This window comes from Arachis duranensis, chromosome 9 (genome assembly GCF_000817695.3).
Source record: "Arachis duranensis cultivar V14167 chromosome 9, aradu.V14167.gnm2.J7QH, whole genome shotgun sequence".
NCBI lineage: Eukaryota > Viridiplantae > Streptophyta > Magnoliopsida > Fabales > Fabaceae > Arachis > Arachis duranensis.
In genome coordinates this window covers 25,704,657-25,724,840 of record NC_029780.3, presented here as the reverse complement: position 1 = coordinate 25,724,840, position 20,184 = coordinate 25,704,657, and the positions used below count along the sequence as shown (strand labels likewise).

Genomic DNA, 20,184 nt, shown 5'->3' with positions numbered 1-20,184 from the left:
TATTCTTCCATGTTCTTAGTCCCCCAAGAGTTGACATTGGCTTATTTTTACAAGTTATTAATATAGACTATTTTTATTTTTAATTAATCCTTTTCATTATTATTTATCATGTCTCTTTTTAATTCCCTTTCCTATGTTATGAGTTCTACGTTCACAATGAGCGAGTAGTTCCCTTACTTGATGGGGAGTTGATTGAAAAGAACCCTTGAGTTGGGGTACTTAAAGGAGAAATTGTAATTGGGCTCATTGTTGGAATGCCCTCTAGTCACTGACACAAATCCTTTTCAATGAGTGGATTGGGACTTGTGAATAGAAATAGCAATCCAACTTGTTTGACTCTCCCTTACCTAGTAAGGGGTAACTAAACAGAGCAATCTTCAATTATCAATTAATCTTGAGAGTACTTCAACAAGAATAGGGCTTCCAACTAATCTACTCCCAGTTAAGGCTTTTATTTAGAATTAATTAAATTCTCTATTTTAGTTTCCAGTTATTCAACTCAACCATTTTTGAAAACACCTGATTGATAAAATAGCACATCTCTCTGCAACTCGTTGGGAGACGACATGGGACTCATACTCCCAGTATTTTAATTTAAATTTTGTGACAACCCTTTTAAATTGATAAGCGGATTTTCGGTTGGTTAAGGATTGTACTTGTAATGCATTTCTATTAATAATTTCTTAACCCGCCAATTTCTGCCACGTCAACGGCCAAGACTCATAAAGTAGCTGTGTTCAAGAATCAACATACTAAACTAGGAGAATCAATAACACTATCCAAAATTCTGAGTTCCTATAGATGCCAATCATTCTAAATTTCAAAAGATAAAGTGAGATGCTAAAACTGTTCAGAGGCAAAAAGCTACTAGCCCCGCTCATCTAATTGGGACTAAGTTTCATTGATATTGTGAGATTTATTGTATATTCTCTTCTTTTTATCCTATTTTGTTTTCAGTTACTTGGGGACAAGCAACACTTTAAGTTTGGTGTTGTGATGAGCGGATAATTTATACGCTTTTTGGCATTGTTTTTAGATAGTTTTTAGTAGGATCTAGCTACCTTTTAGTATATTTTTATTAGTTTTTAAGAAAAATTCACATTTCTGGACTTTACTATGAGTTCATGTGTTTTTCTGTGATTTCAGGTATTTTCTGGCTGAAATTGAAGGACTTGAGCAAAAATCTTATTCAGAGGCTGATAAAGGACTACTGATGCTGTTGGATTCTGACCTCCCTGCACTTGAAATGGAATTTTTAGAGCTACAGAAACCTAAATGGTGCGCTCTGAAAGTAGACATCCAGGGCTTTCCAGCAATATATAATAGTCCATACTTTGCACGAGTTTAGACGACGCAAACTGGCGTTTAATGCCAGCTTTCTGCCCTATTCTGGCATTAAACGCCAGAAACAATTTGCAAGCTAGAGTCAAATGCCAGAAACAAGTTACAAACTGGCGTTTAACTCCAAAGAAGGCCTCTACACGTGAAAGATTTAATGCTCAGCCCAAGCACACACCAAGTGAGCCCGGAAGTGGATTTCTGCATCATTTACTTATTTCTGTAACCCTAGGCAACTAGTTTAGTATAAATAGAACTTTTTACTATTGTTCTAGGGGTCTTTTTTCCTATTTTCAAATTCATATGGCATTTGGGGAGGCTGGCTATTCGGCCATGCCTAGACCTTGTTCTTATGTATTTTCAACGGTGGAGTTTCTACACACCATAGATTAAGGTGTGGAGCTCTGCTGTTCCTCGAGTATTAATGCAAAGTACTATTGTTCTTCTATTCAATTCATGCTTATTCTTATTCTAAGATATCCATTCGCACAGAAGAACATGATGAATGTGATGATTATGTGACACTTATCACCATTCTCACTTATGAATGTGTGATTGACAACCACTTCCGTTCTACATAAAAACAGGCTTGAAGGTATATCTCTTGGGTTTCTAATCAACGATTCACATCAACTCCCCTCTGACAATGGGGCATCTGAATCCGAGATTAGAATCTTTGTGGTATAGGCTAGAATCCATTGGCATCATTCCTGAGATCCGGGAAGTCTAAACCTTATCTGTGGTATTCCGAGTAGGATCTGGGATGGGATGACTGTGACGAGCTTCAAACTTACAACTGTAGGGCGTAGTGACAGACGCAAAAGGATAGTAAATCCTATTCCTACACGATCGAGAACCAACAGCTGATTAGCCATACGATATCTGTGCATGGTATTTTTTATCCGAGACGAGAAATCCGACAGTTGATTAGCCGTACAGAAACCGTAGAGGACCATTTTCACTGAGAGGACGGGAAGTAGCCATTGACAACGGTGACACCCAACATACAGCTTGCCATAGAAAGGAGTATGAAGGATTGGATGAAGGCAGTAGAAAAGCAGAGATTCAGAAGGAACAACACATCTCCATACGCTTATCTGAAATTCACACCAATGAATTACATAAGTATCTTTATCTTTATTTTATGTTTTATTTTTCTTTTAATTATCAAAACTCTATAACCATTTGAATTCGTTTGACTGAGTTTTATAAGATGACCATAGCTTGCTTCAAGCCGACAATCTCCGTGGGATCGACCCTTACTCACGTAAGGTTTATTACTTGGACAACCCAGTGCACTTGCTGGTTAGTTGTGCGAAGTTGTGCAAAAGAGTTGAGATTACAATTGTGCGTACCAAGTTGTTGGCGCCATTGAGATCACAATTTTGTGCACCAATTAGCTTGGGTGGAGTAGTATGTGTTACTCAAGTGTGGGGGAATTTGTTGGGAAACATTGGTGATGAAGTTACATGGGACATTCAATGTGAAAATTTCAAAAATGGGTCATTACTCATGCATTCATTGTTCAAGACATATGCATCTCTTGTTGTTGACAAAAACAAGAAAATTTTGATTTGAAAATAAATATCAAATCAAATCAAATTTTGTGCATAATAGCATATGAAATAAAAAGGTAAATAAATGATGCATATGTTTGTATTTTGGAAAGAAAATGCATGAGTGGATGTGAGATAGGAGATAAATGGGTAGTTAGGTTATTTTGTTATATGTATATAGGATGATATAGGATTAGGTGGACACTTGAGCTAATCAAAGATCTAATTCACTAAGTCCACTTAATCATATTAATCTTACCTTAACCCTAGCCCCATTACAACCCCCAAAGACCTCATGATATTTGTTTTCATGCATCAAATATTAGTTGATTATTAGATGACTTGCAAATCTTTGAAACACATGATTAAAGGGAAAGTGAGTGATTAAGTCCTAAACACTGAGTGAATAAAGTGATTACACATCTGGTGATAGGTTCGATCGCTCAATTCTATGTTTTTATTTCTTATATTGTATCTTCTTGCAAGTTGCTTGTTGTTAGTTTTGAAAATCTCAATTCAATTCTTTGGACATTGATTATAGTGCATTGACTCTTTGCCTTGGCCCTAAGGCTTCCTTAGGATTGATTGAAACTTCATGGTTTATTTTTACCAACTTTCAGTAGAATAGATATTAGTAGGTAATATCTAGGTTAGTTGCATGCATATAGGTAGTACATTAAATAAATTGTTTGCCCCTTCATTCATCTCCTTTGATTGTGAATAGCATGAGGACATGCTAATGTTTAAGTATCAGGGAATTGATGAGTCCATATTTTACGATTATTTTTTGTTAGAATTAAGTGGATTTCATCATATAAACCTACACTTATTCCATTAAATAGCATGCTTTTGAGCTTTCCTCCTAAATTATGCTTGATTATGAAAACATGCTCTTTTGTGCCTAATTTAACCTATTTTATTCCATTTGTCTTCCATTCGATACCTTGATGTTGTTTGTGAGTGATTTCAGATGTATAAGTTAGGAATGGCTTGGTGAGAATGGAAGAGGAGCATGCAAGAAGGAGGAAGCATGAAGAAACAAAGGAGAAGAGCAAAGTGATGCGTGCATGCGCACAGCATCTCGTGCGTACGCACAGGTAGCAAAGTAGAGCCAAGTGTGCGAGCACACAGCATCTGGCGCATCGCACAAGCATCCAAAGTATTGAGAAGTGTGCGTGCGCACAACCTTTTGTGTGTACGCACTACCTGAGATTTTGGCCAAGTGTGTGTACGCACACATCTGTTCGTACGCACAGGTACCCGCACATGTGTTCATTAAAAATGCATGTAACTCACGTTTTTGATGGATTGGAAGCCCAATTCTGATAGCTGAAGCTCATATTGGATTAATTAGATAATTATTCTTCCCTCGTCTTTGTTATTATAATTTTTATAAGAGGGATAGGAGTTGTATGTTTTATATGTATATTACATTATAAGCTATTGTGTAAGAAGTCTTGTATATGAATCTATGCTTGTTTGTTTTTTTTAAGGTAAAGTATTTATTTCCGGTTTAAAAAAAAAGATCAGCGATGCGGTGTCAAGTCAAAGGCTCCTATTTTAATATTAAGTATATAAAGTCATCGTAATACTTCTTACTATCAGAGTAGTGCAGCCGGAAGCATGACATTCTGGTGTTACAATGGAAAGATGGATAAAAAGAAAATGGTTTAGAAAAGAGGCTATCCTGGTGATGGATCTCAAAGAAAGATTTTTCCTGGTCCGATTCTCTTGTCAGGAGAACTATGGGTATGCCCTTTTCAAGGGACCATGGATGATTGCTGACCGTTATCTGTTAGTGTAAATATGGAGACCTTTGTTCATCCCACAAGAAACAGAGGTGGAGAAATTGGCCACTTGGGTGATAATTCTGAACCTTTCGGCAGAGCTCTATAACATGCATTTTCTTTGGAAAGCGGGAAAGTCTTTGGGAGTCATGCTTCGTGTCGATGAACTCTCTTCAATCCATTCCAGAGGAAAATTGGCACGTATATGTGTTGAAATAGATCTTAGACGAAAGCTTGTACCATTCTTTATTGCTCTTGGTAAAGACTTCAAATTGGAATATGAGGGACTCTACCAAATTTATTTTTCCTATGGAAGATATGGGCAAAAAATGGATAGGTGTGTTGAACTGGCAAAAAATACCAAACAGCGTACAGCAAAACATGGTGAAGAATCTAACCAGAGGCACCATGGACGGGGTCACAACGTTGGAAACCTGAGCCAAGGGAAGCAGATTCAGTAAGAATAAAATGGGAAAGAAAATATGATAGCAAAAAATCAGGGAGTCAATTTGGGGAATCAAGCTGTTGAAGATATTCAGTAGAACCAAATCCCACAGACCAATCAGAATTTGAATTCTAAAGGTTTGACAAATAAGGAAAGTCCTTTTGGATCATGGATGGTGGTAAAAAAAACTCCAAAGAAGGAATAAACAAAAGCCTAGTAATGTGTATGATAATAAGGAAAGAAATGCTTATGCAGGTAGGTTTGATGCATTAAAAGAGCAAGAGCTGGAAGGGGAAAATAGAGTGCATTCGGAAGAGAATATTATTTCCAATAAGGAAAAGAAATATGATGCTAATGCAAAAGAAGTGCAAAACTATGCCATCATGAAAAATCAACAGAGGAACTATAATGCTACAATAAAGAATTATACAACAAGTAAACCCAATAAAGACAAGAACTCTAACAACATAAGAAGGAATAACCAGAATCAAGTAGAAAATTCTAAACACAAGCAAGTCTATTTTCGAATTTAAAAAGCAAGTTGATATAGAAAAGCAAAAAAATACTCAAATCGTTAAAACAAATGACAAAAGTAAAGAAGGAAGCCACAGTGAATACTGGAAACAATTCAGCAGGGGGGGAGGAAGGGTAGGAGGTCAAACAGAAAATATTAAAAATAAACCACTTGAGAATGAACAGGATACCAGGGCAGAAAATTTTGAAGCGACAGATAGTCTCATGCAAGATGACAACTCTAGAGTCAAAGAGCAATCTAATGCCGAAGACGTTCGGCACATGGAGATATAATTCTCCTCTCCTCTGTCCAGGGAGTTTCTTTCCTTGTCTTCTTTTTATCTTTTCTAGCTTTTTCTTATTATGAATATTTTAATTTGAAATTGTAGAGGAGCCTCTGCAAAGGGTTTCTATTTTATGTTAACTGACTTATATACTAAGTATAAGGCAAATTTTTGCATCTTACTTGAGACCCATATTTCAGTAAAAAAAGCAGAGATGATTATTAAAAAATTCGGGTTTGATAGCTGGTGTATCATCGAAGCTGAAGGCTTCTCAGGTGGTATCTAAGAAAGATTTTTGGAACATCAAACCCATTACTATACATAGATAATTTATCCACTTGGAGGTTCAATGGAATAGAGAATCTCCTTGGTTCTTCATAGCTGTTTATGGGAGCCCTCAAGTAGAAAATCGCAATACACTATGAAAAAATCTGGAGGATATTATTCACAACATACAAGCCCATGGTGTTTAGGAGGGGATTTTAACTCTATTCTTACGATAAAGGACACAGGGATCCTCCAATCCTTCTCTTGATATATATAAGTTTCAAAACTATTTAAATATTTGCGGGTTAAAAGATTTGAGCTTCTCAGGACTCCCTTTCACCTGGCAAAGAAGAAATATTAAGAGAAGGTTTGACCGCTTTCTCAGTAATATTTCTTTCTCTGGCCGTTTTCTTGATGTTGGTGTCAAGCATCTTCCTAAATTAAAATCTGACCACTTACCCATCCTTCATAAATTTCAGGTAGCTAATGATGAGGGGAGGGATAAACCTTTTCGGTTTCTTGTGCTTTGGATTCTTCATGAAGACTATAACAACATGGTAAAAGAAAGTTGGAATAAAAATCAAGGGCTTATTCAAAATGTCAAGAATTTCACGGCCCAAGCAAAGTCATAGAACAAGGACGTCTTTGGACATATCTTTAAAAAAAAGCAATGAATCCTGACCAGATTGGAGGGAATCAATAACAATCTGTCTTTTCATCCTAATCCTTTCTTAGAAAAGTTTCAAAAAGGTCTCAATAAGGAGTATGAGATCATTGCTATCCAGAAGAAAAGCTATTGGCAACAAATGTCTAGACGTAATAACATTAGATTTGACGATAAAAAAACAACATACTTTCATGAGAAGGCCAATGAATGAAGGAGAAGAAATAAAGTTACTACCCTTAGAGATGAGGAAGGAAACTAGATTGAGGATGTTGTTGCCTTGAAGAGATGGGGAGTGAATTTCTTTAAGGCTCTCTACTCTTCAGACTAGAATCACAATCCTTACCCAATTAATAACCATTTTCCCAGGCTTTAGGATGAAGACTATGCTGACCTCGCGAAGGATGTCTCTAGAGAGGAAGTCAAAAAAGCTATTTTTATTATGGACAGTTGGAAGGCACCGGACAACGATGGAATCCTAGCTAAATTTTTCCATCCCTTCTGGGATATAGTAGTGGAATCCTTAACCAGCTGGGTCAAGGATATCTTCCAAGACCCAGGAACATTAGGAAAGTCAATCAAACGTTGATTACTATTATACCCAAAAATTCAGTCCCTGAGAATTTTAGCCACTTCAAACCTATTAGTCTCTGTAATGTGTGTTATAAAGTGATTACTAAAATTGTGGCTTCTAAACTAAAATATTTTATGCCTATTTTTATTGCTAACACTCAATCTAGCTTTGTGCCTGACAAGGTTATTGAGGATAATATTCTTGTGGTACAAGAGGTGGTCCATACAATGAAGAGAAAAAACCAAGGCAAAGGGTTAATAGCAATAAAAATTGATTTAGAAAAGGCCTATGATAGATTAAACTGGGCTTTTGTGGTGGATACTTTGAAGGATGTGGGGATTCCAAACAACATTATCAACGTTGTTGCCTATTGCATTTCATCCCCAACTATGAATCTCCTATGGAATGGGTCGCCATCTGAAACGTTCTCTCCTACTAGAGGAGTTAGACATGGAGACCCTCTTTTCCCCTACCTCTTTGTTTTATGTATTGAAAGACTATCACATATTATTGACAAAGTAGTAGAGATAGAAAGTTGGAACCTATAACCCTTTCTAGAAATGAACTTAATATTTCTCACCTCTGTTTTACAGATGACTTGGTACTTTTTGCAAAGGCTAGCTTAGAGTAAGTTTGAGTTATTAAGGAGACCCTACAAATGTTCTATGACAGTTCAGGACAAAAGTTCAATATTAGCGAGTCGTGTGTGTTCTTCTTAAAGAACGTGAACCACAATATCAAGTAACAACTTAGCCAGTAACTTGGGGTGCCCCTCACATCTAATATAGGAAGATATCTAGGAGTTTTTCTCATTCATGAGAAATGCAACCAGTAACACTTCTAGTTTGTGATTGATCGGATTCAAACCAAGCTTTTATCTTGGAATAAGAGGACTTTATCTCTCGTCGAGAGAACTACGCTCGTCCATCCGTCCTATCCACTATCCCTAGCTACTGTATGCAAACTATAAAGCTTCCAAAGGTGATTTGTAATAAGATTGATAAGCTTTGTAGGGATTTTCTCTAGAGAAGTAATGAAGAAGACAGGAAGGTTCATCTTCTGAATTGGGAAAAAGTTTGTAGGACCAAGGAAGAGGGTGGATTGGGTGTTCGAAAAGCTCACGAGACTAACTAGTTATTCCTTATGAAGCTGGCTTGGGGTCTCATTCATAATAAGGACACCCTGTGGGTAAAAGTCATGAAGGCTGAGTGATAAACCCCATTTTTGAGGTTTATCTTATGTTGAATTTAGAGCATTCTGTTAACCTTTTCTCATATTTATTCAATAAAATAGCATAGTTTTATGATTGTCTCCTAATTTGTGTTTAAATGTGAAAACATGCTTTTGGACCCATGATTTGATAATTTTAATCTTCCTTTGATTCCACTAGATGACTTGATATATTTGCTAGTGATTTCAGATTGAAAAGGGCTAGGAATGGATCAGAGGAGTGAAGAGAAAGTATGCAAAGTGGAGAAATCATGAAAAGTCAAAGATTTGGGATACGTCCATGGACGCGCACGCGCACTAGACGCATACGTGCGGATTATAAAAACCCCATGGACGCGTACGCGTGCTGGACACGTACGCATCGGTGCTGGCACGTGATTTTTAAGTGAAATCGTGCCTAGCGAATTCACAAAGCTATGGGGCCCAGTTTGGAACCAACTTTGGTGCCAAAATGCTTAAAAGGACCAAGGATTGAAGGGAAAGGGGGGGTTCCATCATTAGGATTTTAGATCTAGTTTTAGAGTTAGTTTTCTAGAGAGAGAAGCTCTCTCTTCTCTCTAGAATTAGGATTAGGTTTAGGTTAAAATTTCTTAGATCTAGGTTTTAATCTTTGCTTTTATTTATTTCTACCTTTCAATTCTTTATTCCTACATCTTGTTCTTCTATTCTCTTGTTGCAATTTCCTCTATTTTATTTCTATACTTTGTTGTTGATCTACTCTTGTTCTTCTTATTTTCTTTTAATGCAATTTGAGGTAATTGATGTTAATTGTGTTTTTCTTGATTGTTGTTGTTAATTCTTTGCAATTAACTGTTGTTAGAATTCATTCTTGTTGCCAATTTACTATGCTTTCCTTTTATGCCTTCCAAATGTTTGATAAAATGCTTGGAATGATGTTAGAGTAGAATTTTATATTCTTGGCTTGAGATGGTAACTTAGGAACTTTTGAGTTACTAATGTCCAAGTGATTGATAATTGGTAGCCATTGACTCTAGTTTTCACTAACTCAATTAGTGGATAGCTAGGACTTATGGACTTGGATTGACATAGCTCATTTGACCTTCCTTTACTACTAGTTAGAGGATGATTTAATGGGATTGATCCTTGCAATTATCATGTTGTGATTAGGGATAAGGATAAAGATCCTTGACCACTAAATCTTGCCAAGACCGCTTTATCATTTGATTTCCATTGCAATATATTTTTCTTAATTCTCATCCTAAAACTCCCAAAATATATAACTCATAACCAATAACAAGAACACTACCCTGCAATTCTATTGAGAGATGACCCGAGGTTTAAATACTTTGGTTGTTAGATTTATTAGGGGTTTGTAATTGTGACAAACAAATTTTTGTATGAAAGAATTATTGTTAGTTTAGAAACTATACTTGCAATGAGATTTCATTTGTGAAATTCTATACCATCAAAAACCCATTCATCACTGAGTACGGCTATGGGAATAGCAAGATCCCTAAAGTTCACAAAAAAACCTAGTAGCTCGAATGCGTGGAAGGGAATCCCTTCAATTTAGGATAAGTTTTGTAATCATCTTATCTGGAGAATAGGAGATGGGAATGATATTTCATTTTGAAAAGATCATTGGTTTCCAAGGATCCTTAAACTAAGAGAAGCTGCTAATATCAACATGGACAAGAACAGAATAGCAGAGTATGTTAGAGATTATGCGAATGAGCATGGAATTAGGACTGGAAAAAAATCTCTCAGGTTTTACTTGATGAGTTGATTGATCATCTACGTACCTTGAAAGCCCCTAATATCTCTATAGGGGAGGATTGTGTGAGCTAGGCTCCAACAACAAATGAAAATTTTTCTATCAAAACGGCCTACAATGCTTTATTTAAGGATAATAATGAAAGCAGTAACATGTACAAGCAAATTTGGAGACTAAAGATTCCTCAGAGACTAAAGTCTTTCAGTTGGCTGTTAACTCATGAAACTCTTTTAACAAATAGCAAAAGAAAAAGTAGAAGATTAACTGAAGATAGTACCTGCCCCAGATGCCATGATGCAGATGCCATGATGTTCAAGAGACGATACTGCACGTTTTGCGGGATTGCCCTTTCATTCACAAAGTGTGAAACAATATCATTCACAGAGATTATCAAGAGACCTTTTTCACTCAATCCTTCCATGACTAGTTGTGGAAAAATCTTCTGGAAGCCTCTCATTCGGTTAATGGGACTCCTTGATCCATAACTTTTATCACCGCCTGTAACTTAGCCTGGAGAAGTAGAAACAAGCTTATTTTCAGTGAAAAATGTTTAACAAACATCCAATTTCATCGCGTTGCGATAAATCTTGCAGACCATTATCATTTTGCTATTAACATGACAGAGGTCAGTACCAGAATTTTAAGGCATACCAGAAAGGAATCGATTGGATGGGAACCATTGGAACATGGATGGCTCAAACTGAATGTGGATGGCTCGGTGCTCCATCCTGGAAGTTGAGGGGCATGTGGCGGCGTTATCCGAAACTAGGAAGGCCGTGTGGTAGCGGGTTTCAGCATGAAGATTGGGACGTATACCATCACTACGGTGGAGATTTGGGGTTTTTATGTTGACGTCAAGCTAGCAATAGAGATGAGAATCCCTAAACTTGTGGTTGAGTCTGACCCTAGATGTACGGTGGAGCTAGTTCAAAAGTCATAAGTGGAGAAGCACTCTCAATCTGCTCTGATTCGGTCTATTAAAGAGCTTCTAGTTGGCTTGGAGTGCATCGTCGTCCGACATATTTACCGAGAAGCAAATTTCTGCGCAGATACTTTTACTAAAGCAAGGCAAGAACAAGAAGTTGGAGTCTATTGCTTCGAGCTTCCCCCTACCATGCTCGTACAATACCTGCTTGCCGATAGATGTGGAGTCAAATTCTCAAGAGACGTTCTGATGTGATTTTTTGTGTTTACCCGACCCTTGGGCCCCACTATATATATATATAAATACTTTTTTCCACAATTCTATAATTATTCATTAGATAATAATATTCAATTTTGCATTCAATAATGTAATTCACTATAAATAAAATTGAGAGAAATGCTAGAAATGATTATAATTTATTATTTTTGGCCATCATTTAATTATCAATTCAATTTTTTTAGTCTAATTTCTTTAGTTTAATAATTCAGCAATATATTTTATCTCATATTTTTAAATATTGATGACTAACTAATAGTCGAAAACAATAAATTATAATAATCCTTTGATATCTCTTTAAAATTAAAGAAACTATTCGCATCAAGATGAATTTTTATTAAACTACTTTTTTAATTATGGCATAGTATCTCTTATGAGATATAAGTGATATTTGTATTATTTTTTTTATAAATCTCTAATTTCTTTTTTGATGGTACAAAAATTTATCTTTTCATAAAAAAAAAAACAAATATACAAGAGCAATGTGTACACAAAACTTGATGTCAATAATTTTTATGGAATTATTTTACACGAATATCTAATCAATTCATAACTGCTATTATATAAATATTAAAATATCATTTCTTATTTTATTTTTTTTTAAAAACAGGGGAATCGAAGTAAATTGCTTTTCTTGAAAAAGTATGACACACTTGATATAAGATGTCATTATAAAGCATTAATATATTGGAATTACAATCCGCAATTTAATTAGAGAATAGTTAAGAAATTATATTTTTATTAATATTAGTCGATATTTTTAATTAATATTTTATTTTTATATTATTAATAGTTAGAATTTAATATTTAAAATTTAGAATTTAATATTTAAAATATAAAATATTACTTAAAAAATAATAAATTTTATTGGTGGTGTAGCATTTTTTCTCTAAGACCAGTTTAAGTAAACAATTTAATTAAGCTTTTTTTTAAAAAATAACTTAAATAATAAATATTTATATTAAAAATAATTTATAAATAAACTATTTTGTGTTTGATATTTTAGTTCTAAAAATGTTTATTTTAAAAAAAATGTGATAAAAAAATTATTATAAAAAAATAATTTTTTTTAATTTATCTATAAGAAGTTAAATAATTTTTTAAAAAATTAGAATTTAATTTTAAAAATTATACCAAATATTAATATAAATAATTTTTATAAGTCAAAAACTCAAAAAAATAACTTTTGAAATTTTTTAGACGGAGCTTTAACTGTAACCATATTGTGATGGTGAGCTAGAGATGCATGGTCGGGTCCCATTCGAAGATCCCATTCGAACCCAAATTATTTTTGAACATTTTGGCTCGGTCCAAAATGACATGGAGATGACCCAAAAAAAAAATCACCCGAAAGACCAACTAAACCGGGTCTGGGCTATAACGGGTCATTCATTCCCGACCCGGTGCAAGTTAATTTTAAAAAATTTATGATTTACGATGATGTTGCAGCCCCCACAATTAGGGCACGCAGAGACCCGCAAGCTCCCAAGTCCCAATCTCCCATTCTCAGACCCTCTGTGAATGCTCGTTCAGACACCGACCGGCCACCGTCATTGGCCTCACGGTGTTCTTCCTCGGAACCAGCGCTGCTCTGCTTCTGCTCGACTGCTTCTCAGAACCGGCTGCTTTGCTTCCGCGCTGCACAGTTTCTCCGCGCCGCACTGCTCGCCGGAGAACCTTAGTCACGACGCCACCAACAGCGGCGGCGAAGTGTGAAGGTCGCTGCTCTGCTCATGCTCCGCTTCTTCTCCTGCTCCTCTTCTTCTTGGCGCTGCTCCTCCTCTACTTCTCCTGCTCCTCTTCTTCTCGGCACTGCTCATCTTCTTCTCGGCGCTGGTGCTCTTTTGGTGAGGAAGGTCACAAGCCCCTGCTCAGCCGCTCCTCTTCTTCTCGGCGCTGGTTCTGGTAATGCTTCTGAACTACTTTTTTTTTCTTTCTAAAATAGGATTAAGGTCTGAGCTTTGTTATTATAATTTATAATGCTGGATTTTTTCAGAACTTGTTATTATAATTTATAAGGTTGATTTGTTGTTCTGAACTTCTGATTATTGTTGATTTGTTCTCTTTGTTTGGTTCTGATCTGTTTTGATTTTAATTACATATAATGTTGATTTGTTCTCCATGACTCCATGTTTGGGTCTGATTTGTTCTATGTTCTGATTCTTGTTGCTTTGTTCTCCTTGTTTGATCCTGATTTATTCTGATTTTAATTAAAACATGTTCTGATTATTTTTTATTTGTTATCCTTTTTTGGTTCTGATTTGTTTTGATTCTAATGAAAACATGTTTTGATTATTGTTGATTTGTTCTGATTTTAATCAAAATATGTTGGTGATTTGTTGCTGAATACCATCTTATTAGATTTTCTTTTTTATCAGCACTGTGTTCTTCTAATGTCTGTGCATTGCTATTGATGAATTCAAGGGCAGCATGGGAGAATGAAGGTAGAGACAAAAAGTCTCAAAGATTTTAAATGCAATGATGGAAAAGAAAAAGAGAAGGTTCACTTTCTGTGCTGATAAAGTGATTCTGCTGGTCTTGTAAGTTGACATAGTTACACAAGTATTCACAGATACATGTACACATATATTATTATAGATTCTTTGTTCCTTCCTCATTCATCCTCAAGTGTGTTTAGATAAAAGTTAGGTAAAGGTTGAGATGAGTGAGAGAAAGGAAGGCCTAGAGAATTCAATAAGTTTTGGACTTGATATTACTGGCATTAGCATTTACATTTTCTGTCTCCCAGCATCTGGAATTGTGATTTATGGAGAGATTTAAGTTTAACTTTGGCTACCAACATCTTCGTAACAAATTGTTAGTAAAGGCCCAGTTTTCACCCGGTATAACTATGGCTCGAAAGTATGTAGGTTTCATCGGGTATAGGGCCGGTTAAGGTCTATAAAAAGGGTTCGGTACATATTTAGGGCCAAGTCTTGGTTAGGACAAACCCGGTTTTACTCGGGCCATGTACACCCCTAGTGTTAGTTGAATCACGCACGCACACGTTTTTTTTTGTTTTGTTACTTTCAAGTACACTTTCTGTGCTTCAATTAACTTAGCCGTTGCCTTGGTTTTCTTCTAATTCCAGACCTGCATTCTAACTTGTTTAGTGAACTTTCTTGTAATAATGAAGAATCTTAGCAACTGTACTACTCTTTTTTGTTTGTAAATGTCTTTTTTGGCATTACTGACTTTGGTTTCGCCGGATGATGATGATGATGATGAAGAACAATATTGCTGTCTTTGACAACTGTGGAGTTTAATTTCCTTTTGGAATCAGAATTTGAAATTTTAATTCTTGAGTGATTGGCTGCTAGATACTTGTTATTTTCAAATGAAAAATGTTTTGCTATGTACTTCTTGACTTTGTGATTTTTGTGTTCTTTGAACTGAAATCAATATCTATATTGTGTGCTCAATGAATTGATTTGGAGTTGGTTGAATTTGTTGATGAAGTTGGAACAATTCTCAATTTAACCAGGTAATGTTTGAACGGATCTATGTTTGTCAAGAATTGCCCTCCTTGTCTATTTGTAGATAATGACGAAAAAGAGACTGAACCAAGATTCACTCTAAGTCTCTAAGAGTGACATTAATTTGAGGAGAAGGTGGAATAGAAAGTGTTTGAGATTAACATGGATGAGAAGAAGCCTATCATCAAGGTTGAGCCGGTTCTGGACGAACAAATTAACAGTTCAAAAGTAATCGAGGATGCGGATATTGATATTGTAAGTTGGACAAACAAGGGTGATTGGGCATCGAATAAAAACGAAGACCCTGATGCAACTGAGTATTCAAGTTCATTCGCTGACACTACGTCTGATGCTGAAAATGGTTCTAGACTTAGTGATGCTGAGGTAGAGTCAGAATTCTTAGGTGATAGTGGCTTGGCATGCAACATTGATGCTTTTTCCTCCACATTCCATATGAGGTGATTCTTGTTCCATAGCAAATAATTTTGAATTATCTTCCTTAGTTGTTTCAATATGTAAGCAAAGAACCCTAGTCTTGTGAATTTGTTGACAATTGATAATAGTTTGTTATTGAAGCCAAATTATGCATTTAAATCTTCAAATTAGATAGTTTATTGGAACTTCTTTTTGATGACTTGTTAAACATATTTACATAGTTAATGTATTGATCTCTAATAACACACAAGGTGTTTAATACACGTAAGAACGAGCAGGGTGACTTCTCTCTATATATTTGCTGATGATTATGATAATTATACGTATCTAGCAAGTAAATGAACTGCATCACAAGTAAAATAGACTACAGTAATGATGATTGTTAGGAGAGGATAAGAGTAGAGTGAGTTGGTGAAGTCTAGAACAGAGTTAGTTATAAGAGGGAGATAGCTAAGACATGACAGCTGTAATGTTACAACTGTCATCACTAACGTAAGTATGAAAGGACTATTCTGCCTGTTGGACTAGCTTACACAACAAGCTTTCCTTCTTTGTACATAAGCACATATCAGTGTTAAAGTCACTAATAATATACATTATACATTTCCAAGCTTTCTTTTTGTTTCTCTGAGTTCTCTCTTCTCTCCAAACTCTAGTAAGAGGTGTGAAATATAGTTATATGGTTATATGGTATGTCAGTGTCTTGGGTTTGATGTTCCAATAATAGATTAGGTTCTTTTTCCAAATTTTCCTCTTACTGTTCACTTCCTTAGATGTTGGATGTATTTGAATTATATTATTATCAAGATAATTGTTCTGTTTATATAGTTCTAGTTGTAACTTCTGTTAGAACACTTTTGGATTTTCGTCCAGTAAACATTGATGATTTGGTATTGGAAAACCTGCCATTATACTCTATGTTGTCTGCTATCATTAGTATCATCTCAAACACCATTGATCTCTATTTTCCTTGAGCTAATAATGATCCACATTTAATTTTATGCCACTATACTAACTTTTCATATTTTGTGGTGAACCACTGTTCTAAGCACATTCTATGTGTATTGCATGTTAAGCTATTTGAGTTATTATTTATGCATATCAATTTCCTATGCAATTGTAGGAAGAAGAAATTGACATATCACTGGAGGAACTTTATACGACCTCTAATGTGGCGCTGCAAATGGGCAGAACTAAGAATCAAGGAAATTGAGTCGCAAGCATTAAAATACAGTAAAGAGCTTGCGGAATATGATAAGATAAAACACATGGAGCCCGATCGTTTTACACTAGAAGAGTTTGGCTCGAAATCATTGCCGTTTACGAGTCATCAGTATAGATGTAACGCCAGGAAAAGGAGGAAAAGAAAGAAAGTTGAGGAGACAACTGACCTCGTGTCATATACATCGAATCATTATCTTTTCTCCTATCTCGGTAGAAACTACTTTGCTCTCCTTTATCATGACGCTAGATTTGCTTGCCTTTCCCTGCCTCAGAAATGTTGACTTTTCCCTTTACGTATATGTAGAGAATAAGAAGTCTGATCTTGATGGCTGTTTGGTTGAGGATTTTGGTAATCCAGGTTAGAAACTATGCTTTTTAATGGTTACTTGATGCTCCTTACTTGCATAACATGTTAATTTGCCAGTGATATTAATGCTTTTTGTACAATTTTGTACTATAAGAAAATGATTGCTTGCTTCTTCATGTTAGTGCGTGCTTAATGTATTTTGGTTCGTTTTCTATTTTATCGTGTTTTTCACTTTTTAGGTTAACGTGTAAATAGTCTCACTATAGACACGATACACAATACACAATAGAGTTCAATGACGTCATTTGATTCATGTAGCTGGCCCCACATAGTGGGATAAAGCTTTGTTGTTGTACTTGTGATCTGCCTTTGGTTGCGCCTCATATCACATTTTGATTTAATATGCGCTTAATGACTAATCGTTTTTATGCTCTCTTGGTACAGTTATCACAGAGTTGCATGCTGATTCAAGTGATAGATTTGGAATCGGCGATGATCAATCTTTCTTTGAGTATAGTGAGAGTGATAGTTGCATGGAGCAGCTTCTTTGGACAATCGACAACCTAAATTCTAGAGTCCAGAAGCTGAAGGGTCAAGTCGATGTTGTCATGTCCAAAAACACTAAGTTATCATCGTCGGAGAATTTGAGCCTGCTTCCTCATGGTGATGTACAGACTAGCTCTGCTCCTAGTCCTACAACCTCTGCAGCGAATGGAGACTCAATATCCGTGAGGGCTATTTATAATTCAGCTCGGCATATTCCCGAGTTTGATTTAGGCAATTTGGTTATGCCGGACAGTGCTGTTTCGAGCTATGGAGAAGTTACAATTATCCCTGACATAATCGAGAGCACTGTGGGATTATTGTCTGCTGCTGATGTTACTCTCCGTCCAGCCTTGGTTGGGGACTCTTGTGATGATGTAAGTTTTCTCAAGCTGGTCTACATTATTTATTTAGCTTCTTATCAGATGCTGACCAGAAAAGTGTTTATGCAATTAAACTCGTTCATGGGTAAAACCTACACGAAGATTGTTGCATAACATATAGGGTTAATTGCATTTAAATTATGTGCACTTTACCTTCTGAATTTAAAAAATATGCAAATTGCTCATGTTGGTAATTTTTCGCCAATTGTTACACATTGAACAAAGTTTAGCAAATAAAAGTTACATATTTAGGAGAATTTAGTGGGAGATTTGCGAGTTAAGCCCAATGTGGTACCTAAGATAGGTTGCGTGCACTAAAATAGTCTCCATATTCCAATTGTACCCGTTACATCCCTGAGATTGTTAAAAGTGCACCATGTTAGTCCCTCAGTCCTTTTCCATCAAGTGACTTATCACGTTGTAAGTGACTAATATGGTGCACTTTTGTCAATCTTAGGGACATAATTCGTGCAATTGGAATCTCGGGGGCAATTTTAGCGGATGCAACCAATCTCGGCCACTTTGGGACTTTACACAACAAGAACTTCGCCGTGGGGTTGGGGGTGTATGCATAATGCATTTATTTTAGGTAAAGTGTACATTTAGCAAAATTTATCAGCCGATTTGTACATTTTCTTGAATTTTTAGGGGATAAAGTGCGATTAACCCTAAACTATAATATATGGCAAACATTTTATTGTCATTTTATTGTATGTACAACTCTGTATTTACCATTTGCTACATTACCAATTTCCGATGTTTTTTTTTTCTTTTGAATTTTGCATGTGCAGTCCATCATATAAAAATCTGTGCACTTATGCTTTACGTTTCTTGAGATAACGGTAATGCTAACTTCTAAATTTTCTTTGATGATTGCAGATGATGGACAGTGTCTTGATACATGAGGTAGCTGAAACAGAAGACCACGCATTTAAAAGCGCGAGTCATCACCCCATTGAGAAGCTTCAGAAGTCTGCTGCGAAATGTGAAGGGGAAGAAAAAATTCTACAGCACGGGGAAGAGGAAATTCTACAGCACATCGATTCTGTTCCGGCATCGGATCTTAACAATGTAGTGGTGAATAGTTCTGCAGGGTCTCAAGAACAACCAGTTCTCAAGCAAAGCTTGCATGGTGATGTGAGTGTCCCCAAGAACAAGAGAAAGAGAGGCGAGCGCAAAGCTGGTTCGGTTGGTTGGAGCAAGAAATGCTCTACTGAACCAGATAGCCAGTGAGCGAATGAATCAATCTCAAGTGACCTTTCAGAATTTTTGTAACTCATTTTTGTTTTTTCCATCCTTCGTTCATAATTTTGACAGAAGTTGTTTCACAATTGAGATTGCAATGAAATAAGATATTTTAGACAATTAGACTCTTATTTTCAGCATGATTTGTATTATTCTTAATTTGTGAGGGCCATGATTTTGAGAAACGGACCAAACTGCATGGTTTGACCTGATTAATGGAGAATTAGCCACCAAACTAATACAGTTAAGGATTAAATCGGTTGTTAGCTAACTAGTTGAAAGTCGGTAAATCAGTCAAATCAATTTGGTTTTTTAGCAGTTATATAGTTTGAAATAATGAAACACAAATTATTTTTTAAAGGGGTAAGTATGGTATTGGTCCCTAAAGTTTAACGTCAGAATCGAAACGGTTTCTCATCTAATTTTCGTATTAAAATTGTCCTTAACGTTTTTTTTCGCATTAAAATTGTCATTTTTAATAAATTTTTTTATATTATTCCTAAACTACCCCTATTTTAATAGAAAAGATAAAATTAAAAAAATAAAAAAAAACGCCAGCCACCCACGCCAGAGGAGAGAGATCGGATAGAGAGAGACGCGAAGAGGGAGAAGGACTCGTGTTGCTGCTTCTTGCCGCCTAGCCACTGAGGGAAGCCAGCGCTACCGTCGCCGCTGCTCCTCGCCGCCTCGCCGCCTTGCCGCTTCAGCTTCTTGCGGTTATGGGTTCTGATGATGAGTTTGCCGGTGGTCCTGCTTGGCCTTCTGCATCTGCTTCTTTGTGCTTTGAATTTCTGATTTGGCTTTGTGCTTTTCTGTTGAATTTGTTGATTTGGCTGTGTTGATTTGTTGATTTGTTACTTTCTGTTTCTGCATTTGTTAAATTTGTGCTTGAATTTGTTGATTTTCTGTTTCTGCTTCTCTGTGTGGAGGTGGAAGTGGAGATGGGGGATGGGGGTGGAGGTGGGGGGAAGGGAAGA

At 36.0% G+C, this 20,184-nt stretch overlaps 1 protein-coding gene across 7 annotated transcripts; it reads left to right on the top strand.

The window, feature by feature from the left end:
• Positions 1-13,052: 13,052 nt before the first annotated feature.
• LOC107465232 (uncharacterized) lies at positions 13,053-19,327 on the top strand. 7 transcript variants are annotated; one of them, XM_016084224.3, is made up of 8 exons: positions 13,053-13,499; positions 13,973-14,134; positions 15,079-15,528; positions 16,629-16,939; positions 17,034-17,087; positions 17,481-17,956; positions 18,420-18,551; positions 18,842-18,979. In XM_016084224.3, the coding sequence occupies exons 3-7, from the start codon at positions 15,233-15,235 to the stop codon at positions 18,549-18,551; spliced, it is 1,269 nt and encodes a 422-aa protein (XP_015939710.1). In that variant the 5' UTR covers positions 13,053-13,499; positions 13,973-14,134; positions 15,079-15,232; the 3' UTR covers positions 18,842-18,979. The 7 variants fall into 7 exon arrangements, with proteins under 7 accessions (XP_015939710.1, XP_015939708.1, XP_015939705.1 ...); XM_016084222.3 differs by lacking the exon at positions 18,420-18,551 and having other exon boundaries at positions 14,024-14,134; positions 18,842-19,327; XM_016084219.3 differs by lacking the exon at positions 18,420-18,551 and having other exon boundaries at positions 14,019-14,134; positions 18,842-19,327.
• Positions 19,328-20,184: the final 857 nt, after the last annotated feature.